The sequence below is a fragment of the Scomber japonicus genome, chromosome 18 (genome assembly GCF_027409825.1).
Source record: "Scomber japonicus isolate fScoJap1 chromosome 18, fScoJap1.pri, whole genome shotgun sequence".
NCBI classification, from domain to species: domain Eukaryota; kingdom Metazoa; phylum Chordata; class Actinopteri; order Scombriformes; family Scombridae; genus Scomber; species Scomber japonicus.
Window position 1 is genome coordinate 29315988 of NC_070595.1, and position 25433 is coordinate 29341420.

General features: G+C 39.6%; 2 protein-coding genes across 2 annotated transcripts; both read right to left on the reverse strand.

The window, feature by feature from the left end:
- Window positions 1–5972: 5972 nt before the first annotated feature.
- LOC128379376 (uncharacterized) lies at window positions 5973–8712 on the reverse strand. The gene is made up of 7 exons (XM_053338993.1): window positions 8678–8712; window positions 7372–7432; window positions 7121–7165; window positions 6982–7046; window positions 6787–6895; window positions 6466–6543; window positions 5973–6293 (listed from the first exon to the last, which is right to left on the reverse strand). The coding sequence occupies exons 1-7, from the start codon at window positions 8710–8712 to the stop codon at window positions 5973–5975; spliced, it is 714 nt and encodes a 237-aa protein (XP_053194968.1).
- Window positions 8713–9715: 1003 nt separating this feature from the next.
- Window positions 9716–13446, reverse strand: LOC128379377 (HMG domain-containing protein 3-like). Its single transcript, XM_053338994.1, has 8 exons — window positions 11916–13446; window positions 11658–11797; window positions 11352–11556; window positions 11162–11266; window positions 10872–11065; window positions 10651–10792; window positions 9911–10567; window positions 9716–9828 (listed from the first exon to the last, which is right to left on the reverse strand). The coding sequence occupies exons 1-8, from the start codon at window positions 13444–13446 to the stop codon at window positions 9716–9718; spliced, it is 3087 nt and encodes a 1028-aa protein (XP_053194969.1).
- Between the last annotated feature and the right edge of the window lie 11987 nt (window positions 13447–25433).

Here is a 25433-nt window from a genome sequence, read left to right on the forward strand (position 1 = left end):
GGGGCCCACCGCCAGACTGCTGACGGACCCAAAAAACCCTATGGACCCTACGGACCCTATAGCGGAAAGAGCAAGAGCAGAGGAAGAATGTTGTGGCCTCTTGTGTTCCTCTCCTCAACCCTCCACATCCAGCCAGTGTCTTGTTGCTGATAGCAGATAGATAGTTAGCAAGGAATGCGCAGCTAGCTCCGAGGAGAAAGGTAATGAGGAGAGAGGGGAAGAGGATGGTGATAGCGGTGAGGATGAGATGAATGAGGGCACAGCTGTAGTTAGTGATGAAAGTGGAATTGATGATCATCATGATGATAATGACAGGCTTATGGAAACTTCTGCTGCAGAACACCCCTGAATCTGATCAATGTGTCTTAGTTTCAGAAAGCACTGCAGCATGCTGTCCATGCTGCTCAATTAACACACCTGTTCTGCCCTTCTGTCTCTGTAAGTTTCCCTTTATTACCACTACTGTGATCAGCCGTTTCACTACAGGCTATCACTGCACAGTGTCTAATGTCGGATGCCATTTACTTTGTTTTTACGTAGATGATTGTTTACAATTAATAATTCAATTTGAATGACGCAAATCCGTCCAATCCGTGAATATCCGCGATTAAATCCGTTTGTTGGGGTTGAGTATTAGCCTAATTCAAATTAAATTCTTATAAGGTTCCAAACTTGTCTCACCTCTGAATGAATCCAAAAAGCAGACTCACTGTGTAAAATCACACACACACACAGGTGTGGCATAAACCGTTTCCATTGGGTTCTGTGTAAAACGTGGCTTAATGGCAGACCTTCTGATTAGGCTCTGATGTAGGTTCTTTCTATAAAAAGGAGGCTCATTTTGAATCTCGATACAACCAATAGTATATAAGGGCCCACTAGAATTCCCCGCCCCCTCTGTGACAGTCACTGGCTCCGCCCCTGCTTAGTAGGCTCTTATCCGTGACACGTCCACAAAATCATAATGAAGTCCAGATGACGTTTTTACTGCAGTTTATTTGAATGAAGAAAAAAAAAAAAATCAAAAAGGACTGACAAGCAGTTGTTCCACAAACATAAAAACCCTGATGTGATCCAACTGTAAGAATAAAGTGATGAAAGACGATGGTGATGATGATGATGGTGACAGTCAACAGAAAATATCGGAGCTCTACTAACTCCCTTTGTCCAAAACTCCGGCCACCACCCAAGTGAACAGGTAAAATAAGGGGAAACCACACTCATGTGTCAATCAATGCATGTGACGCAATACATGCAGCTGAAGCAAATATAAACATATTTTGGCTCCTACAGTTGTGTTACAGCTAAGTTTACTTAATAAAGTATTTCACCTTCCTCCCCAGTGTTCAGTATAGATGTCATTGGTTCAGGTGTGTGCAGGTGAAGAGGACCCTTACCTGCTGCCAGTAGAGTCAGCAGAGCTGCCACACAGATCACTTTGTAGAGAGCCATCACTGCGCAGTATGTTCATAGCAGATCTGCTCCGTCATAAATACTCCTTCCTCTGTCTTCTACGGTGGCCGGGAGGAGCAAACCAAGATTACAACATGTGAAACACTTTTACAAAGCTTGAGACAAATTTACATTTTGGAAAACATTGTTACATATCATAAAACAAAATTACATTACCATAACACATTTACAAGTCCCGAAACAAATTTACATTTCTGAAAACAAATTAACAAGACACAACACTTTTACAAGTCCCGAAAGAAATGTACAAATATCAACCATCTGTCAGACCTGGACGAGAATGAGGACTCAGATGCAGAGGTAGGACTGTTAAGGCAGACTTTTATTGATTCCAACCTCCCTGACAGAGTGACAAAAATAACAGGCTAGAAAACTTACTTATCAAGGCTAGGAATCTAGGCAGAAAAACTTCTAATAAACAAAACCACTCCTAACAAGGAGGGAAAAAAGCCTAAAAAACTAAGGACTAAAAACAGAAAATCACTCCACAAGGAGGTAAACAAAAAAACACAACTAGGAAAACAAAAACACTCTAGGAGGAAACAAACTCCGTTAGCAAGGAAGAATAAAACAGAAAATCGGAGGCTCTACAAAACTGTAAGAAACTAAACTGATACTACGATTTATCTATGAAAAAATTACAAACAAAAGATCACTTGCAAGGAGGCAAAAAACCCAGGCTTACGTGACGTGACAATAACAAGGCTGAGGAATAACACAGACTGTAGAGACTGGCTGGGGTGCACGACAGAACGAGACACTCTGGCACAAGACAAGGGAAGGCGCAGAATATAAAACACATGAGGGTAATGGGGAACAGGTGGACACAATCAGGAATCAGGGAAGACAATCAGACCGGTGACACATGAGGAAGGGCAAGTGACCTGAAACGAGAGAAGAGTTAATTTTCAAAATAAAACAGGAAGTCACGAGACAAAAACCCAGGACGAGACAAACCTCACCGCGCTGTGACACATTGATGGTGGGATGCGGAAGTTGTTTTTTTATGAAGCTGCTGTCTGTTGTACCAGATGTAAAGAGAACTGTCACTATCCTGGATGCACAATGGCCTGGTATCCTGGACACTGTGAGGTCATGAAAAATGGTCGCTGTACAGTTTGTACCAAGAAATGTCCTGCATCTACTCATGTGAAAGAGAAGTGGAGATATGTGACCAAGACCAAGAAAGTGAGGAGGACCCAACAAGATATGAAAAGAAAGTATGAAGAGAATAAGTCAGAAAGTGAGAAGAAGAAGAGCCTGATGGAAAATCTTCGAACTGAGATGGAAGAACTGAAAGCAAAGAAGATAAAGTTGCTGGATGAGGCCTACCAACATGTTGTTAAACTGGAGCAGATTGCCCTGAATGTTAATTCACTGTCCACTCATGTTCACTTGGACTTCCTGATTGAGAAGATGAAGGAAACAGGAGACCCAGAGAAGGTGAAGAAGCTGGAGGAGATGAAGAATCGAGTGGATAAAAAAACAGATCAACTTGGAATTACATGTATGGTAAAATAGCATCAGCTGGTAAGGCAATTAAAGATGCAGTGACAGGGGAACAACATCAGGCAGCTGAGTAGATAAGAAGATCTACACTGTTCATACAAATGTTTAAACATCACAAACATTATTTCATTATAATCCTTTTAATTACAATGTTGATGTAAAATGTCCATCAGAAAAGAATTGAATCTTCTCTTAAACTTCAGGTGTGTGATTGTGAGAAACAGGAGCTCTGTTGCTGTTTGTTCTTGTAGTTGAATGTTTAATTCTGGACGTCTGGTCACTGTTCAGATTACAGAGGAATCATTTGTTGAGCCACAATCTGTCTCACAGTAACAGCAGCTGTTGCTTTTCTTCTTATCAATACCATGCCATGTCAAGTGATGAATGTTTTTACATCACTTCCTGTCATAGTTGAGCCTCTTTTCTGCTCTCAGCTTCAGTCATCAGATCAAAACACAGCATCAGTGTGTTCAGCTGCACTTCAGTAACCAAGAAACAAGAAGCACACAGCTGCTTTCAGTAGTTGGAGTAGGGGATTATAGAAACCTGATGGACATTTCTCTGCCATGTTCACACTATCTAATTGTTTCTAGTTCTTACTTTTATTTTGACTTTAAGTTTTGATGCATATCTTTTGATTATATTTTGATGGAGTTTAAATAGCACTGAGCAATAGTTTAGTTTTATATGTAATATTTTTAACATGTATTCAAACTGTATTTTTGATCTATTTTTATTTTTGTTTTAATTTACACACAACTGCACAACGCAGGCAAGTGCTGAACTGAGTTTTGCCATGCTTACATTACATTTATAACTGACTTCAAATACCTGATGTTAATCATATTATATCTGTATAATCACTGTGGAATGATGCTAAATGCTAATTGATGAGGACTTGGGTTGATTGGAAGTGTGGGAACACTCAAAGGGAGGATTAGATGGTTTAGTATTTGCTTCTGTCTGATCAGATTTTCTTCACGTGTATTTGAATCATACAGCTTGTAATGATGAGTTTAATATTTCAGATGACACAGGCCATGTGGGAAAACTTGTATTCATTCATGTAGTATATTTTCTAAGCAGTGATATTTGAGTGGTTGCAGTATATTGTGTTATTCTACACAAAATGATTTTTCTGTGAATGATGAATAAAGTGTGAACTTGATGAAATCAGTTTGCTCAGAGTGTCTTCACTGGATCATCAGCTGCTTTCTGAGTCTGTTGAAGCTTCTGCTGAACTTTGTTCATTAAATGTCTGTTTGACTTTATTCTGAGCAGCAAGTCTGACAGAGACTCAAAGAAAACACAGTTCACAACATCATAATGAACATATCCTGAAGAATATTACATCCACTCTGGATAATGATGTTTTCTGTAGTGACCACTAGATGGAGTCACAGCTGATGTGGACTGAAGGAAACCTGAGCACACTGAACTGATATTACAAGAAGGATCAAGTGTTTAAACTGTGCACACTTCAAGTTGCTCTTCAAGTGTTTTGCACTCAACTACAAACTAGAACTGATATTAACATACATATAACTTATATTTAAAATGTTCATATTTTAACTTCAGTCTACAATCTGAACAAGAACATCCACATGGTAGAAAACATGCAAAAATATGTCAATAAATAAAAATATTCACAATAAAAAACGAATCAATCATGAAACAACCAGGCAGTAATGTTGTGTTTCAATAAAGTTAAAGACTGTGTAAACTTCTAAACACATTAAATAGGTCATAAAAGTATTTCTAAAAAAGGTGTAAAAAGCATTTCAACCCTTTAGATTTGAATTGTGGAGCTAGGCTTCACAAACTGTGTTTCAAGATTTCTGTGTTCAGGATTTAGTGGTGATTAGCATAAACCCGGCCCTGCTGCTGTAGAGGTATAAATACATTCAGCACACTACTACTACTGCAGTCTACAGTTAGCCAGTTAGCTGAGCTAGCCGCCGAGCTAGCAGACAAGCTAGCCACCGAGTTAGCCGCTAAGCTAGCCGCCGAGCTATCTGCAGAGTTAGCAGTTGAGTTGAGAGGGGTCTGGCTGCAGACCTCTCGCGTGAGGCCTCTCCCTGTGCAGGCTCTCGTCTCAGGCCTACCTCCAGCGTGAGGCCGTTTATGACCGGAAGTGCGCGCAACAAACTTAAAAATAAAACCACCTCCAGCGTGAGGTCGGTTGGGACCGGAAGTGCGCGCAACAAACTTCAAAATAAAATAGTTATCGATTTTGTAAGACAAAACTTCGTGCCTTTATATTTAATTAACCAATTTTGTAACGTGAAAAGCTATTAGTTTCTTAAATATATGTAACACTTTTGATGTTGTCAATCCTTTATTTGTGGCATTTACCATGATTACACCAGCAACATATTAGTCCTAATGGGGTAAACTCCAATTTATAAACTTTTAACCTAAGAAAAACCAAACCTTTAACCTAAGAAAGACATGTATTCAGATGGCACAGGATAAAGACACAACAGATACATGTGGTATCTGTTGTGTCTTTATCCTGCGCCTGTCTACCTGGAGTCCCTCTGAAGAGTACTACATGAACACATCAATCTATGTACATTTGTTCAGAGTTATATAAGACAATCACATTTATATAAGGTAAATGCCTTATTTATTTTTTTTAAATTTCTATTGTATTAAATGATTCGACTTTTGTCTTCAATGACATTATGATCGTAAGACTATTGAGGCCAATTAGGTTAACTATGCTTAAATACAAAATTGTCAACATTTAGGGAGGAGAGGAATAGATAAAACTGCATTCTATTGAAATGCAATAACTCACCTGTGATCTTCATTGTATAATAAAAGCAAATAAATAAATATATAATAATTAATATCAATATACTATATAAATATATAATATAATTAAAGCAATAAGGAAAACAGATAAAAGTACAAAACATTTAAAAAAGGACAAAATCACTTGGTTCCATTCAGCCTTTTATTAAATACAACCCATCCTTATTAGCCTACTCCTTCACTTCAGTTTCAGTGTATGTTGTGTATCCTCTTTTCTCAATAATCTCCTCACAAAAGACCCACATGTCTTCCACATTTTCAAATTTAAATTTGAAATGGTCAAGGATGTCTTCTGTCTCCTGGTCATCAAGCTGGCAACGTTCTTCTTCATCCCAAAGCCTTCTGTACTGCCGCACAACCTCTTCCACTTCTTCCTCTCCCATAGTGAGGACACAGGGAAACTCCACCTTTGCCGAAAACAAATGTTGGTTTGTTTCAACCCACTCTGCGGCCTTTTTGCAGTGATGAAGTATCCTGGCCCCCACTTCATCCTATGAAAAAGATAGAAAAAAAAGAGAAAAAAGGTAGTCTTGCTATAGAAAAACTGCTGTACACACTCTGTTATTCTCATGGAAATAACAGTGCATATAAATTAGAAAAATTAGACTTCAAATAGAACTTTTGCAAAGAATAACTTAGTTTAAAACAGAGAATCATGCATACCACATCCACTGGCATTTCGACAGCTCTTTCAGTGCAAGATTGCTGACGCTTTGCAACAGGTTGTGGCTGCTCCTCTGTCTAAAAGGTGTGTGGGGTGGGAGGTGAAGGTGGGGTGGGGGGTGAGGGTGAGGAACACACAAATCTTTTAATTCAATATTCAAAATAATGCAATGACCATGGCTGGCATTGTAAGGACAACATGTTGATGCATCAAAATACTGATAAAGAATATGCACACCCAACATTATTAATTCCAGCTTTCTCTAATACTTCGACTGGTATAACATGAGCCCTTCTTCCAATGGGTGAGAAATCACTGACCTCAGTGATGTCATCCATCTTCCGTTTCTTTAAATGATACACTGGTGGCACCTCATCTTGCAGCACACCCTTTGAAATGTCTGTCCAGTGGGCAAACATTTTGCCATAGCTCAAATAAAAAGAAAAACAAATATGCTCATAAATGTGCTGTTAATATTTTCAACAAAATTAAAAGTCAAATTTTTGTGCTCTTACCTTCCAAGTTCAAAATTCTCCAGGAGCATAACACACCACCACTTTCGCAAAGCTGGCATGTCCACCTGAAAAGAATTTTTTAGCACAGTTGGACAGAGTAGATGTTTACAGTTTACTTTGAATATGCAAGTCAACTTACCACGGTGAAATCATAAGGGGCATCCAGGACAGAGTAGAGGGCATACTATGGAAAAAAAACAATTCCATATCAATAGCTTTAAAGCACATAGAATTAAATAAGCTAAATACTAACATCTCCTACCATCAACATGAAGATCCCACAGTCGTGTCCATATGGCTGTCTTGGAAAACCCTATGATGACAGAATAGAAGTCAGTCGATGATTTTAAATGGTGTTAAATGGAGATTACATGTGGTATATGCTGTTACCTGTATTTCCAAACCAGTGGTCTCGTGCCACACTCCAGGAAATATCGATTGAGAAAGGTTTCTAAAAGTTAAAAGACATTAACATAGCATCACATACTTGTCCAGATCATGGTTAGGTTACATGTAAACCATACTGCGTGTAAGTAATTTAGGTCAGGAACAAACCTTTACATGCAGTCGAACACATGTAGAAGGCTTTTTATGGCACAATTTTATGACATATATTATTAATGTAATGTTATCATCCACGAAAGTTTAATTTAAAAGAAGTACCCGATGTGCCAAATTGCAATTATATTTAGGTGATACCATAAAAAGACTTTCACAGATCAGAACATGATCCAATGAGAAAACAATGTAGAGCTGGGCAATATATCAATACTCACATCTTGTGGGGTTTTGGATGCTGTAATGGTGGGTTTTGACTAGGGATGCAACAACATTTAATATATATTTAATATATCAAATCATTGAATGCCCGTTAGGTGCAATAGACAAAGGCAATTTAACTTGATTGGATACTGCATATTTTTTTTATGGAAGGAAATGATATGTGATGATAGAAGTGTTAAATTTTGATATTACGGTTTTTTGTTTGACTACATTTGTGCTTTTAATTATTTTTTCATGCAATATTGGCTTAGACAGAACTGTGGGAAAACTCTACCGTTGCATCCCTAGTTTTGACCATTTATCCATACTGCTCAGCCCTAAAACAAACCTTTTCCGAACAGCATAGGAACATGAACACCATTCAGAACAAAAGAATATGTTTTTGTTAGTGACCTCAGCAGTGCTCTCATTTCCTGATCACCAAACCCAAATTGTGCATGTGCACATTTGGAATCAAGAAAGAGAATCTCTCTCTGGACTGGCTTCAAAACCTATTGTGGTTAATGAGATATCATTTCATCGTAGGGGGAGAGGTTAATACAACACAGACAACAGAAACACAACAGCACAACACTAATGCAGCACACCTTTTTTATTTTTTATTTTTTAGTGTGTGCTTAGTGAATGTAAAAAAGATGTGAGGACAAGAAAGGATTTGGACAGCAATGATTCAGGAAGTGGTTGCCTCCACCACAGGAAAGGGAGTGTGTGGTTAAGTTATAAAAGTGACAGCAATAAAGAAAAAAATGCAACTGTACTTACACACAACATGAAATGTCCAATTTTCCACACAGGGATAACAATGGAGTCCCTTATGTGAATGTCTCCCTAATATCAAAGAAACATTTAAAAGATAAAATAAATCAACATAAAAATATATTATTAATTGAATCCAGTATACTTACAGGTAAACCTGAGAGTGGGTTGGCTGCTGTTGGCTGTCGCCATGTCGGTACGACATACAAATCAGCCACAAAAATGCACTTCCCCTGCAGAATATATTGCAAATGTAAACATGTAAAACAGTATATAAAATGGATACAAACATATTCTGAGATCAAACTTTATACCTTTGATTGAGCAATTCTTTCTATAAGCTCAAAACAGGCATTTCCAATCTGCAAAAAAAAAAAAAAATCAATATAATAATTACTTGGCAGCATTATTGACATACATATGTCACGTCCTCACTCTGCACCTCCTGTTTTTGTTTTTTCTTGTCCCTCTGTTTGTCCCTCCCCTCTCCCTCTCTCCTCAGTGGACCTGCTCCTGAGTACCTCTGCCAGCCATTCTCCACCTGCCCATTCCTTTTCACCCTGCCTCGGATTCAGCCTCATTCTCTCTGCCATCATCCTCACGACGTGCGGCTCCATCCCCTGACTCCCTCTCCCCTCCATCCCATTACTTCTCATTTAATAAATCATTGGTATTACCTCCTGCATGCTGTCTGCATTTTTGGTCCAGTATTACCCGTTCTCACAACATAATTGGTTCACTTATAAGATCCATTTAATATTAACTCACGGTTGATTCCATCTCCTGATTCAAGCCAAGAGTCCAGAAGTCACCACGCGTTAGGCAACTCTTTTTTGTCTTCACAATTAGTTGTGTCTCTGGCCTTTCAGTATCCAGGACATAGTCAAGCTAATGATAGAAAAAAATATATATAAAAAAGATTGCACCATATTAAATATTTCATAAACACCATAAAATGTAGCCCAGTACTTTCACAGGTGTCAAGATTTCAATATAAGAATCACAACGCTTTCTTAAATACATACCAGTTGCTGTTGGGAGGAATGCATGTGTAATGTCCATGACGACCGGCTTGGTTGTATGTTCTCACATTTAGTGATGTTTTCACAGTGTGGTCCACATGTGTCACCATCTTTACAGGAAAATCCAAGTTTTAAAAAAAGGCTAAATAAATTAATGTGGATTTGAGAAGCTGCTACATACCTTTGTGTGTGTCAGCGTGAAGACCTTGTGGCTGCAAAGGGGCTCCAACTGGTGATGGCAGATGTTGATGCTGTGCAGAGTTCTTTGATGGTAGGATTCCCAAGGCTTTAGAAAAGACATGGTTTAGTACAAGCATTATATTTCACATTTCAAGTATAACATTAAAAATCCCATATTTCATATTTACCTAACACTGCTTGTCCATTTTCACTTAGAGCGATGTCATGCAGAGACTCTGAATCTCCTCCTCTCTTGAGCAGGTTTTTCAGAATATTTTTGTTTGTTTTTGTGTTTCGATGATGTACCAGGTTTCTCATTGTAAAAATGTGCGTCGAAGGTGCCATGTTATTGAGGAAGTAATTGTTTTTCCTTAGAGTTGAAAATAGCTGCTCAGCCACCTGGCTATTCAGGGAACCCTGGAGTTCTGGGACCAGGTTGATCCTCCTTAAAACCTCCTTTGGATCCTTGGTGTTGGCCTCATGAAATTTGTCATAAAGGACATAATGGTCTGAAGACCCAGTGCAAGGATGCCCATCAACATCAGGATTTTTTAACTTTTCAGTCAACCAGGGAAGAGGGATTCTGAGTTTTCCCTGGTGAGCAGCTGTGACATTTTCGTCGGTTGTTTCAGCTAGTCTCCCTTCATGTGGCTTGATAGGTAGTGTGGTTGGGACACAGAGGTTGACATGAGTTGCCAAACCACGAGCAAAATCATAAACAGAAACATTTGGCAGGTGCTTCCAGGAGAGAAGGAGATCAGCAAAATCTCTTGGCGATTCTGCCCTCAGGTTAAACTTTACACTGTATATAACACCATGAGGGCAGAGAATCACAGACCAGCCCCCTATAAAAGTAAGTTGAAAGTCTCTTTAGTTAATGTTAATAACACATTTCAGATTGTTTTTAAGAACAATGTTTGACCCATACCTGAAGCTCCCCAGATTTTTTGGAAGATTTTGTCATATGTATGTCTGGTTTTCATCTCGTCTCTTAGTCTGTTGATGAGGTCATTCCTTGATCCCTTTGAGTCCAAATTGCAGGCCTTACACAGCTTGCGCACTGTAGAAACCTTTTGAAATAAAGAAAATGTGAAATCAATTCAAATTTTGTTACACGCTGCAACAAAAATTTAATAACAATATATGTACCTTCTGCTTCATGAGCTCATCCATCAGACGGTCCTCTGAAACCATGCTCAGCTCAGCTTCAGATGAGGACTTTGAAGAGGAAACTTTTTCAAATTCTGTGTTTAACACAGTGTCAGACTTGCGTGTATTCTTCCCAATCCATGGGGCCCAGTGCTCAAAACTAGGATGGACAGCAAAGTTGTTCTTTGCATGGCCTATGGAAAAGGCACCAAACATGTAATTAATAGTATGTTACAGTTCAATTATTTATTAAATAAAGGTGATAACAAAGAAAGAACTTGTGTAAATACTTTGGAAAAAGGCACGGGAAATCATCTCAAGCTGCACAGAATCCCAGAACTCCTCAATATTGACCTCCCCAGTGAAGTTCTCGGAGACTTCTTCTATGTCACTCACTGAAAGAAACAGCTGTAATTTACTGTCTGTAATACATGCACAAACACATGCACACATGCATGCACGCACAACTTTGTGACTTACCGGGCAAGTTAAACACCCCTTTCTTATGGAGGTCCATCACAACCACTGGAGGATGGTAGCCACAGCAGACACAGGAATAAGAGTAATTGTGGTTTGTCAATGCCTCGAAGTGGAGGTATGCATGGAGGATTGTATGTTTGGATGGAAATGTTACTTTCCTTAGGCCTTCCAGTGATTCGATTACCTTGGAGACTGAAACATTGTTCTTAAAGAGAAAAATACATTTCAGAAAATTACAGGCAGGGTTATTTCAGAGGAATAAACATGTACCAATAAACATTATCATGAAAGTTAAATTGTACTGACCTGTAAATTCAGCCTCAAATATAGACACAGTTCCAGGTTCAATATGACATGATCATCAAAATTGTAAAGGCTGTCAATCCATTCCTGATAACGGTACACCATGTGGCACTGTGGGCATCGCCGGAAATAGGTTGATACATCTGTTAAAGAAAGAAAAAACAACACATTTTTAAACAATTTTATATTTTGTGAAAACATGTGGTGTTACAAGATTTTGAGTAATTGACAATGTTACAATCACATTTTAAAAATACTTACGTTCAATTACACCATTCATAGTGATTATCCGTGCATTTTTGGAAATTAAAGTTGATTTTTCAAGATGCACAGACCCAGGACAGATGGTGCAAGTTGTCTCAGATGGATGCAACTCTGTAATGTAACTTGCTGATGGTTTTGGTTTAATAATGTCATCTGGCAAGGTGTCTGGAAGCCGTTTATGTTTGTTAATGTAGTGAACAAGTTGCTCCAAGATGTCTGCAGATGGCGGATAGAGACTATTTTGTTGTAGCTGAGGTGTACTTGCTACAGTCTCTGTTCTGAATATTTCTGGTGTTTTCTGAAATAGATGCCACTTGCCAATGTTTTTGTGGACACAGGATGTTCTTGGTTTGGCACAAGGACAATGCCAGGTGTGAGCTGTGGAGTTGTATGTCACCATCACCCTCCCAAGCTGACTGTAGTGGTGTAAAGCTGGCTCGTGTACAGACAAACAGTACTGAGTAGGATTTTTTTGAAATGAAACCTCTACACAGAGAGGGACATGCTCCTTCTGTGCCTGTTGTTGCCTTTTCTTGCAGGTTGCCTTTTTTGCCTCACCAAAGAATTTCAAGTTAACCATTTCCTCCAGTGTCTCCTCCTTAAGCCATTCCTCTGTGGCTATTTCTCTGCAATATTCCAGTGAGCGGATGTGCTCACACTGGCTAAAAGTTAACCCACTCCTCAGTGCCATTAAGTGATACTGCCTGCATTCTTCAAGTTCACACTGCACCTTATGCAGGTGGCCCCAGGTTTTTTTTTGCACATGAATAGGCACTGAAAATCCATGGGATGCTTTTTGTACAGCAGATATCCCATTTGTTGCATCCACACAGATAGCCCTCAACACACTGTCACAGGTTTTTTTTTTTCTGTGTTTCCTGTGAATGTGATTGTTCAAATTCTTTGCAAGGCAGATTAGGCCGCAATGAGAACATTGTGCCTTCTTATAGCTTGTAGTGTGCTGGATAGAGGAGGAGAAGGAGGTGGTAGGCTGGGCAGCGGAGGAGATGGTAGGCTGGGCAGCGGAGGAGGTGGTAGGCAGGGCAGCGGAGGAGGTGGTAGGCTGGGCAGCGGAGGAGGTGTTAGGCTGGGCAGCGGAGGAGGTGTTAGGCTGGTCAGCGTAGGAGGTGGTAGGCTGGGCAGCGGAGGAGGTGGTAGGCTGGGCAGCGGAGGAGGTGTTAGGCTGGTCAGCGGAGGAGGTGGTAGGCTGGGCAGCGGAGGAGGTGTTAGGCTGGGCAGCGGAGGAGGTGTTAGGCTGGGCAGCGGAAGAGGTGGTAGGCTGGTCAGCGGAGGAGGTGGTAGGCTGGGCAGCGGAGGAGGTGGTAGGCTGGGCAGCGGAGGAGGTGTTAGGCTTGTCAGCGGAGGAGGTGGTAGGCTGGTCAGCGGAGGAGAGGGTAGGCTGGGCAGCGGAGGAGGTGGCAGGTGGGGCACAGGGAACATCTTGTGGAAGAGTGGATGGTGGAAGGAGGGGGGGGTCGAGTGCAGCAGATGTGTCCAAAATTTGACAGGTCTCCAGATGTTTCTCCATGTCCGCTCTTCTTATGATGGTTTTGTCACAAATGGGACAATGGAAATGTGCGGTATTTCTGCAGTTTAAACTGCATTTGCAGATCTTTTGGTCTAGGAGGAAGTCAACAAAAGGTTAAATTTGCCAATGATTAAAAAGATATATGAGCACATGAAAACACAGACACATTCACATACACATACCTTTGAATGTGATGGCGTTTTTGAAATGTACATCCAGGTGTTTCTGGAGCCTTCCTCTTTGACTGGGTTTATATTTTGGGCAAAAGGGGCAATGAAAAAGCTTGCAACAAACTGTGCAGCGCTCCACTTTATAGCCCTCACTTGATGGAAAAATGGAGTGATGCATCTACATAACACAAAAAAGTGATATTATGTTCAATATTTTATTTCAGTTGGTAAAAATGTATACCGTGTGAAGCAAGTTAAACTGCTTCGGACTAATTGTGATGTTACATAGGCTTGTACTTTGCAAAAAAGTGTCACTAACACCACGGCACAAACGCGCCTCGTAATAAGTAATACCTGGTTTATGACAGGTAACACTACACAAATGCAAATATTGTAACACCTATAGGATAATCAACCGAGGTACCAATTGATTTATCAACGGTTAGATATAATGCACACGACCAGGAGGAGGGTCAGCAAAACCGGGAAAAGCGGACTTGCAGATCTGAAAGCTAAATTGCATTCAGCATCTATGCTGAATGCAATTTAGCCTATAAAACTATAGAAACTAGCCTATAAAACTCTATAACCTATAAAACTCGTATTTTGTTCAACATTTAGCTATATCTCAAATTAATTATTTAACGCATTACAAATAAACCCCTTCCCGTGGTTTTCCATTAATTATATCAGGGTTTAATTATCCACAACAACGTCCTCACCAATTATTCCTTACTGTACTTAACACAGGTCACTAACAAACTTAATTAGGTAGTTACGTGCACCTTCATTTTTGAAAGTTTCACTTACTGTCACAGCTGTAGCTCGTAAGCGATGTAAAACTGTCGGAGTCCCGCCTTTCTGTTTTTGCAGGCTTTGGTGGTTGGTCAAAATGTCGGATTCTCACTGGAGGCGTGGAAATTTTTTTTACTGTCACAGCTGTAGCTCGTAAGCGATGTAAAACTGTCGGAGTCCCGCCTTTCTGTTTTTGCAGGCTTTGGTGGTTGGTCAAAATGTCGGATTCTCACTGGAGGCGTGGAAATTTTTTTTATTTCCGGGCCTCACGCTGGAGGTAGACCTGAGACGAGAGCCTGCACAGGGAGAGGCCTCACGCGAGAGGTCTGCAGCCAGACCCTCTTGGTTGAGTTAGCCGCCGAGCTAGCAGCCGAGTTAGCCGCCGAGCTAGCAGCTGAGCTAGCAGCAGAAAGCGCTCAGACGTTTTACACAACTCTGAAGCCTAATTTCATATATTTGGCGATTTTTTTAATCATTCAAATTTGGCAGGGTGGTTAACAACACACTTTTCTGTGGTATGTCAAACTCAGAACACATATTTATTCTTACTTAACACAGAATTTAAATCGAATGTATAATTGAGTAATTCTTCATTTTGTCCACCAGGTGGAGACAGAGTCCACGATGTTCACTGAGCAGCATCACAGAGAAATCACATTTATAACAGTCTTTTTAGTTCATTAGTGTTTTACTTTATCATGTAAATCATTGAATTTATTTATGAGGAATATTTTTATATATTTCTAAATATTTACAGCTTGTCCAGTCATCAGGAATCATAATGTAAAACTGGATATTTGCTTTAAATTTTTATTTGATATATTTTTTCATTTTTTTACAATGTGAATTTTCTTGTTCATATTGTTAATCCTTGTGTTTGTCTTGTTTGTGTGTATTTAATATTACAGCTGGACAGTTTTACCCAGATTTCAAATATAAAAAGGAAAACAAAGAATAAAATGATTAAGTGGTAAATAATATTTTATTATTTTTTAATAATTTTCACATCCTTTACAAAGCTCCTGAATATTTTTACTATTTCTTCGTCTTTAACACACAGTGCCTCCCCTGGCCTCCCATACTGTGACTCTGATCTGTTTACATCAGCAATACAGGTCCAGGGTTTATTTTGATCCACAGCTACACACCACTTTGAATGATCACTACAAGGCTCCCATTTATCTCAACCAGTCTCTACTAATACAACGTTTTGCACTTTTTCCACTTGTAGTTCAGTAGGAACCATCACAGTCAGGCTGGACTCCCCAGCTCTGGACTCTCACATCACTGCTGACCTCCTCTGAAATAGTGACGTAAAGATCTCCATCTGCAACAAAAACAACAACAACAGGAGACACATTACTCAGACTGTTCACATCTGTGTGAGACGTTATTTGTACTTGTAATATAATATAACAGCCCACAATGCAGTTCTGTTCTGTTGCCTTCATTTGAGATAGTAACTAGCAGGGATACCAACAGGAAACAGTTAGAGACAGAGAGAGAGAGACAAAGAGAGAGACAGACAGACAGACAGAGAGAGAGAGGGAAATGACCTGCAGCAAATGTCTCTGGCTGGATTCAAACCAGGGACGCTGCGTTTATGTGACATGAGCTGTAACAACTCGACCAACATAGTGATGGTGTGATATAAATGCCAACATAGATGGATCCATTAGAGACCCAGTGAAAGGTGGAAAAGACAAGTCCAAGACCTCTTAAAGTAGAAGTCATTGTTTCTGCCTTTGAATCATTTATTTTATAGTCTGAGAACTGAAACAAAAGTATGAATATATGTTCTAGTGATGTTTCAAGGTTACACAGAAAGCATATTAGCATATTATTCTTGATCAAAGAGCTCCTTATAGCTTTTGCCAGGATGTGAGTTGTAAGCATCAATAACTATGAGGACATAGAGCAGCCCTGACTCGTCCCTCTGCCCAGGGCGATGCAGAGAGCTCCTACTATATGTCAGAACAGAGAAATATGGTGATTCATATCAAACTGAGGTCCAAAATAATGACCAGAATCACATTTAGTTAAAGGCTGAATATGGAGAATGAGCACAACACCGCCATCTAGTGTCTTGAGATCGTAGTCGCAACAACCAAAAATAATTCCAGCAGTCTGGTTGCCAGGTTCGTTGCCGAGTGTGTCAATCGATCAGCCTGTGCCATGTCAAGTGATGAGTCATACAGGGTAACGACTAATTTCGACCAATTAATTTTACAACAGTATTTAACGTTAGCCAGTCTTCAACTGGAAGTCTTTAAGTGGTGTGTAATTGATTAGCTAGCTAGCTCCCAACTCAAAATGATTGCTTGTTTCTGTAGCCTGATCGGTGTGAGCAGACCAGTCAGTAAACTACACGATAACCCATAATGCATTTCGTTCCTACCCAAGCTGAAATCAGCAGGCTGAAGCGGATTTTATTTTAGCTCTAACTCTGTAAATATACCACTTTATCCACATGTCTAACCTTTTTAGGCGAGAAAGTAGCCCTTTAGATCCACAATGTGACGCTAATTTGTCCAAATAACACCTGCTTAAAGTTTTGCTCCTGCGAATTCGGAGCCATTCAAGTTAGCCGTAGCGAGTAACGCACTTCCGGTTATTTTCACAAAATAAAACACCCGTTGCCTTTTATTATTCAGAAAATCATGACGATAGAATTGGTGCTTTTATTTTGAAAACAGGAAGCGAACATACCCTCGCTGTAACTAACTTGAAACCACTGAGGTACATTACATTGTAACAGCAGTGGGAGTAGCAGTTAAACCTGTTACACTTCAAGGTCCCCCAATTAGGAGACCTTGAGACTCTCCGCAGAAAAAGGCATAAAACGCTGCCCTAATGATGTAGCAATACAGTCATACTGCACATCAAATTAAACAGGAGAAACACAACTCAAACACCAAGCATATTAATGATCAAATATCAAAATCCGAATAGCGTCAGAAAGTCAACCCACTCTCCACATTTCCATTGTTACCGTTCTGATACTTCATGGCACACAAACAAATAGCATCTCATATGAAAGCTAAGACCCTGGCGAGTTCAACAGTACCAATATTATTGCGCTAAAAACTCAGTGAACCAGCAGCCAAAGAATACAAAGTTAAACAACCACTTATTTACAGCGACTAACTAATTAATTAATTACTAACTAATTCTGTCTTACCTTTGAAGTTTTGTGATGAAAAGTTGTACTTGAGAGCAAAAAACGCTGGTTTTAGTAAGTCCAACACGGCTCTGCTTGTTTACAACTCCATTTCACCCAGTGCCAGCCTACAGTAGCTGCGCTGGAATAACAGACCCTGGCAACCCGCACTTCTGGCCACTATTGCCTGGTACAATGCACACAGAACGTCATTGTCGAACCCATCAAAAAAATGTAAAATTATTAATTAAGACAAATTTTTACAGAATGAAAGCGATCCTTTCATTCTGTAACCCTCAAAACGCCCTGTGGGTGTATTATTTAGAAAATATATAGCTTTTAATAAATATTCTACATATTCAACCTTTAAAGCTTGTAAAAGATAGGGACATTTTTTTCAGTGAACTACATTCTGTTAAAGAGACTCAGACAATGACTGAACTGAAAACCAAAACCTATATAGACATGGGGTGATTATAAAATAGGACACAGGTGAGACACATGAGGAAAATAACTGAGGCAGGAAAACACAGGAAGGAAAAACCTTTAAAAATATGACAAACAATGAATGACAATAAGCAGGCAATGAAGAATTACAGCCTGAAATGAAGTCAGTGTGATCAGTATGATAGATGGAGGGACAATCTCCAGCCATCTAAACAAAATGTCACTGTAAGTTTTCTTTCTTCTTTTAATAAAGATATTGATCAGTAGGTTGGTTAAATGACTTCTACATTCACAGGTCTGTTCTGTCTTTTTTAAGTCTTCTACTGTTTGTCTTGGTTACTCAACACAGTGTTTGTGATCAGGTTTTTATAAAATGATTTTAAAGCAGAATTGATGTCTGTTGCTGTTGTGTAAAGTATTTTTAAATCTGTTGTATCGCAGTTAGTCACACACATTTCTCTATGCTGAGTTCACTTTTCTCACAGTTATATTTACTGACATAAGGCGTAGTACGACAGTTAATGTCACATACAAAATGTATTTATACAACTACAACACTTCTCACATCCTGTATATGTGATGTTTCTCTGGTTATGTGTTTTCAGAGATATGATGACACCTTAAAAAAAGAAACCCTAGAAGAACAAAAAACCCCTGCAGAAAAGAAACTAACAACCAGATTAACCATATATGGTTGTGTTTGTGAAGCTTTCATTTTGTATCTCTGCAGAGAATATTCACCTTATTATCATTAAACATTCTGTCTAACACACAAACAGAAAGAAAAGTCTGAAACATAAATGGTTAAAAAGCACTAGAAACTGGATGAAAGAAAAGCCAGGAGACTGGAGGCGTCATTTCCATTATAAATAGACTACAGGTTTATAGACTATTGCTGTGCAATTATACTATATTATTTTGTTTTTTTCATACATATATGTAGTTTTTGATTTTTTAATTTCCCCTGTACTCTATCTATTATTGTTATTATTATTGTTGTTGTCATTATTATTATTATTAATATTTTATTGGGGTAAAACCTGCCTAATATCAAAGGCTGTGTCTGCTGTAGTTTCACCTGAGAACATCCAGACAAATCTAACATTTAGACTGAAGTGTTTTACAGAAGCTGTGACAAGTGTTTTCATTATCTGCTTCATTAAAAGAAGTCTAAAGGACAAAGGACAGGTAACCTCTGCAGCTTTATTATAGACTGTCTTCTTATCTTCTTGTTATTTTTACATCTGTGTGCTGTGACACACATCAACATGTTTTCCTTTATTACATCCAGAGGACATCCTGTGACGTGGGCTGCTGAGTTCTGGATGTATTGTAGTTTTTGGGTGGATTTTGCCAGGAGACCAATGAAAAGGGAGTTACAGTAATCAATGGGTGACATGATGAATGAATGAACCAGAGTCTGAGCATCTGAGTTTGAGATGAATAGGCAGAGGTGTGCAATGTTGTTGAGGTGGAAGAAGGATGTCTTTGTAATGGATTTAATAAGATGATCAAAGGACAGAGTGGAGTCAAAGAAGATGCCGAGATTTCTGACTGCTGTTGCGGGACTGAGGGACAGGTTGGAGGGTTTAAGAAGGGAGGATTTGGAACCAATGACTAATACTTCAGTTTTGGAGGAGTTAAGTTTGAGAAAGTTGTTGTGCATCTAAGTTTGTGAATCTGACAGACAATTAGCTGAGCTTCTGGAGGGGGGAGTCTATGGGAGAATGAGAGTGTATGTAGAGCTGTATGTCATCTGCATAACAATGGAAACTGAGATCATGGGTGTAAATGATCTGACCAATGGGTAGAATGTACAGAAGGAACAGGAGGGGGCCGAGAACAGAACCCTGAGGGACACCACAGGTGACTGGGGATCAAGTGAGATGAACTGATTTCTGTCAGAGAGGTATGATCAGAGCCATTGTAGAGCTAGACCAGAGATTCCTATTGAAGAGAGGCGGGAGATGAGTACATGGTGATTGACCGTATCAAAAGCAGCACTTAGATCAAGGAGAAGGAGAATATTGTATGAACCAGCGTCAGCAGAGAGGATGAGATCGTTGACTACAACGCAGGAGAGCTGTTTCACTGCTGTGGTGTTTACGGAAACCTGATTGAAAAGAGAGAAAAGATTCCAGTTGGGAGGCAACAATCTTTTTCCATTATTTTGGCAGGGATGGGGAGATTGGAGATGGGTCGGTAGTTGGAGAGGACAGCAGGATCCAGTTCAGGTTTTTTCAGGATGGGGTTACTACAGCAGTTTTGAGGGCAGTAGGAACAACACCAGAGGAGAGACAAGAGTTGATAGCTGCAATAGGACTACTCAGTATGGTTGAAGAGGACCTCAGGAGAGAGGTGGGAACAGGGTCAAGCTGACAGGAGAAAGGGTTACACTTAGAGATGAGAGAAGAGATGGAGGACAATCAAGTCAAGTCAATAGGAGTGAAGCCATTGAGTTTAGCATCTAGAGCAGGAAGATTAACAGAGAAGAGAGATTGAGAAGTAGAAGAGAACCAGTGTTAGGGTTATTTGGTTGATTTTTGGAGTCAAAATAGAGCGGGAAAGCCTGACACTGCTCAGCTGTAGAGGGATGGGCTTGCACAGGAGGTTTGAGGAGGTGGTTGACAGTCCTGAACAGAGATTGACCCATTCCCAAATGTAGCAACACAAACATACAATCTGCTATATTTTAATCTTTGGGAACATTTGTTCACCTTGTTTTAAGGGTGATAGGCTCATTGTTGCCACTCTGCATTTCCAAATAAAAGAAGTTGTCACAGACTTAATGTCAGGCAGAGACTTCTTGGACAGAAGTAAAGATATAATCTAAAATGGATAAAGCCTCTGTGGCAAGATATTCATCTTGATAAAATGAACTTTTCCTAATACAGACAACAGCAGGATAGGTTTAAGCAGTCAGTGTGATCAGTATGATAGATGGAGGGACAATCTCCAGCCATCTAAACAAAATGTCACTGTAAGTTTTCTTTCTTCTTTTAATAAAGATATTGATCAGTAACCTACTGATCAATTAAATGACTTCTACATTCACAGGTCTGTTCTGTCTTTTTTAAGTCTTCTACTGTTTGTCTTGGTTACTCAACACAGTGTTTGTGATCAGGTTTTTATAAAATGATTTTAAAGCAGAATTGATGTCTGTTGCTGTTGTGTAAAGTATTTTTTAATCTGTTATATCGCAGTTAGTCACACACATTTCTCTATGCTGAGTTCACTTTTCTCACAGTTATATTTACTGACATGAGGCGTAGTACGACAGTTAATGTCACATACAAAATGTATTTATACAACTACAACACTTCTCACATCCTGTATATGTGATACTTTATACTTTAAAAAAAGAAACCCTAGAATAACCAAAAACCCCTGCAGAAAAGAAACTAACAACCAGATTAACCATGTATGGTTGTGTTTGTGAAGCTTTCATTTTTTTATCTCTGCAGAGAATATTCACCTTATTATCATTAAACATTCTGTCTAACACACAAACAGAAAGAAAAGTCTGAAACATAAATGGTTAAAAAGCACTAGAAACTGGATGAAAGAAAAGCTGGAGGCATCATTTCCATTATAAATACACTACAAGTTTACAGACTACTGCTGTGCAATTATACAATATATATATATATATATATATATATATATTTTTTTTTTTCATACATATACGTAGTTTTTGATTTTTTAATTTCCCCTGTACTCTATCTATTATTTTTATTATTATTGTTGTTGTCATTATTATTATTTTTTTATTGGGGTAAAACCTGCTTAATATCAAAGGCTGTGTCTGCTGTAGTTTCACCTGAGAACATCCAGACAAATCTAACATTTAGACTGAAGTGTTTTACAGAAGCTGTAACAAGTGTTTTCATTATCTGCTTTATTAAAAGAAGTCTAAAGGACAAAGGACAGGTAACCTCTGCAGCTTTATTATAGACTGTCTTCTTATCTTCTTGTTATTTTTACATCTGTGTGCTGTGACACACATCAACATGTTTTCCTTTATTACATCGAGAGGACATCCTGTGCCGTGGGCTGCTGAGTTCTGGATGTATTGTAGTTTTTGGGTGGATTTTGCCAGGAGACCAATGAAAAGGGAGTTACAGTAATCAATGGGTGACATGATGAATGAATGTACCAGAGTCTGAGCATCTGAGTTTGAGATGAATAGGCAGAGGTGTGCAATGTTGTGGAGGTGGAAAAGGATGTCTTTGTAATGGATTTAATAAGATGATCAAAGGACAGAGTGGAGTCAAAGAGGATGCCGAGATTTCTGACTGCTGTTGCGGGACTGAGGGACAGGTTGGAGGGTTTAAGAAGGGAGGATTTGGAACCAATGACTAATACTTCAGTTTTGGAGGAGTTAAGTTTGAGAAAGTTGTTGTGCATCTAAGTTTGTGAATCTGACAGACAATTAGCTGAGCTTCTGGAGGGGGGAGTCTATGGGGGAATGAGAGTGTATGTAGAGCTGTATGTCATCTGCATAACAATGGAAACTGAGATCATAGGTGTAAATGATCTGACCAATGGGTAGGATGTACAGAAAGAACAGGAGGAGGCCGAGAACAGAACCCTGAGGGACACCACAGGTGACTGGGGATCAAGTGAGATGAACTGATTTCTGTCAGAGAGGTATGATCAGAGCCATTGTAGAGCTAGACCAGAGATTCCTATTGAAGAGAGGCGGGAGATGAGTACATGGTGATTGACCGTATCAAAAGCAGCACTTAGATCAAGGAGAAGGAGAATATTGTATGAACCAGTGTCAGCAGAGAGGATGAGATCATTGACTACAACGCAGGAGAGCTGTTTCACTGCTGTGGTGTTTACGGAAACCTGATTGAAATGGCTCAAAGAGAGAAAAGATTCCAGTTGGGAGGCAACAATCTTTTTCCATTATTTTGGCAGGGATGGGGAGATTGGAGATGGGTCGGTAGTTGGAGAGGACAGCAGGATCCAGTTCAGGTTTTTTCAGGATGGGGTTACTACAGCAGTTTTGAGGGCAGTAGGAACAACACCAGAGGAGAGACAAGAGTTGATAGCTGCAATAGGACTACTCAGTATGGTTGAAGAGGACCTCAGGAGAGAGGTGGGAACAGGGTCAAGCTGACAGGAGAAAGGGTTACACTTAGAGATGAGAGAAGAGATGGAGGACAATCAAGTCAAGTCAATAGGAGTGAAGCCATTGAGTTTAGCATCTAGAGCAGGAAGATTAACAGAGAAGAGAGATTGAGAAGTAGAAGAGAACCAGTGTTAGGGTTATTTGGTTGATTTTTGGAGTCAAAATAGAGCGGGAAAGCCTGACACTGCTCAGCTGTAGAGGGATGGGCTTGCACAGGAGGTTTGAGGAGGTGGTTGACAGTCCTGAACAGAGATTGACCCATTCCCAAATGTAGCAACACAAACATACAATCTGCTATATTTTAATCTTTGGGAACATCTGTTCACCTTGTTTTAAGGGTGATAGGCTCATTGTTGCCACTCTGCATTTCCAAATAAAAGAAGTTGTCACAGGCTTAATGTCAGGCAGAAACTTCTTGGACAGAAGTAAAGATATAATCTAAAATGGATAAAGCCTCTGTGGCAAGATATTCATCTTGATAAAATGAACTTTTCCTAATACAGACAACAGCAGGATAGGTTTAAGCAGTCAGTGTGATCAGTATAATAGATGGAGGGACAATCTCCAGCCATCTAAACAAAATGTCACTGTAAGTTTTCTTTCTTCTTTTAATAAAGATATAGATCAGTAACCTACTGATCAATTAAATGACTTCTACATTCACAGGTCTGTTCTGTCTTTTTTAAGTCTTCTACTGTTTGTCTTGGTTACTCAACACAGTGTTTGTGATCAGGTTTTTATAAAATGATTTTAAAGCAGAATTGATGTCTGTTGCTGTTGTGTAAAGTATTTTTAAATCTGTTGAATCACAGTTAGTCACACACATTTCTCTATGCTGAGTTCACTTTTCTCACAGTTATATTTACTGACATGAGGCGTTGTACGACAGTTAATGTCACATAAAGAAATGCATTTATACAACCACAACACTTCTCACATCCTGTATGTGTGATTCTGTCTAACACACAAACAGAAAGAAAAGTCCAAAACATAAATGGTTAAAAACTAAAAAAGGAAATGAAGCTAAAAAGATTTCTTATTTAATTTGTAGAAAATCAATCGTAAATTAAAGCTGCAAGCAGCGATGAACGGGCCCTCGCCTTCCCACGCATGTCGGGCTGTGGCTCAGTTGGAGAATGTAGCATCACCAAGGTCTTATGTCTCAGCTGAGTGCATTTCAGGTGTAAATACTTATGATTATGGGAGTAATTAGTGAAAGAATGAAGCAAGTGACTTCCTGTTGCCAGTAGGTGGTGCTATGACTGCCACTAAATATCAGACTGTACATGTGTTCAGACCAGGACGTTGAACAAGCATATGAAATTTGGAAAAGCTGAGACCATGTGGAGTCAAGTTATGAGGGTTTGAAATTTCATGGCGAGACATTGAAATTCGCCGCGTCACCACGGCAACCAGGAATGACGTTTGCCGTGGTGACTTCCTGTAGGAGTGAGGGTATGGGTCCAAGAGACTTTTTTGTGCATCTTTACACGATACATATGTGTACCGAATTTCGTTTATCTATGAGAGGGGCTCGATTTTTTAAATTTACTAGGGGGCGCTGTTGAGCCATTTTTTCTTGCCCATTTTCGTGATCCTTAAAATATCAAATTTTTCGCTGGGTCGGACATGATTCCAAATTTTGATGACTTTTCGGGCATGTTTAGGCTGTCAAAAAGGTGTTCGTTTAGGCAGAACTATGATAATAATAATTTCTACGATTACAATAGGGCTTTCGCACTGTGTAGTGCTTCAATCAATCTTTATTTGTATAGCGCCAAATCACAACAAAGTTATCTCAAGGCACACATAGAGCAGGTTCTAAACCGAACTCTTCAGGTTTTAACTTTAAAGAGACCCAACATTCCCACATGAGCAACAGTGGTGAGAAAAAACTCCCTTTTAACAGGAAGGAACCTCAGAACCAGACTCAGAGTGGGAGAACATCTGCCTCGACCGGTTGGGGTTGAGAGGAGAGAAAGGAAGGATAGAGGACAGAAGCACAATGAAAATCAACAATGAAGGAACGTCACCTCTCTGGTGGGGAAGGAGCCTGAGCTGGTGCGTGAGGTTGAGAAGTTCCGGCTAGATATAGTTGGCCTCACCTCGACGCACAGCAAGGGCTCTGGAACCAGTCTCCTCGAGAGGGGTTGGACTATCGTCCACTCTGGAGTTGCCACTGGTGTCAGGCGGCGGGCAGGGGTGGCAACTTATTGCCCCCCGGCTTGGTGTATGTTGGAGTTTACCCCGGTAGACGAGAGGGTAGCCTCCCTCC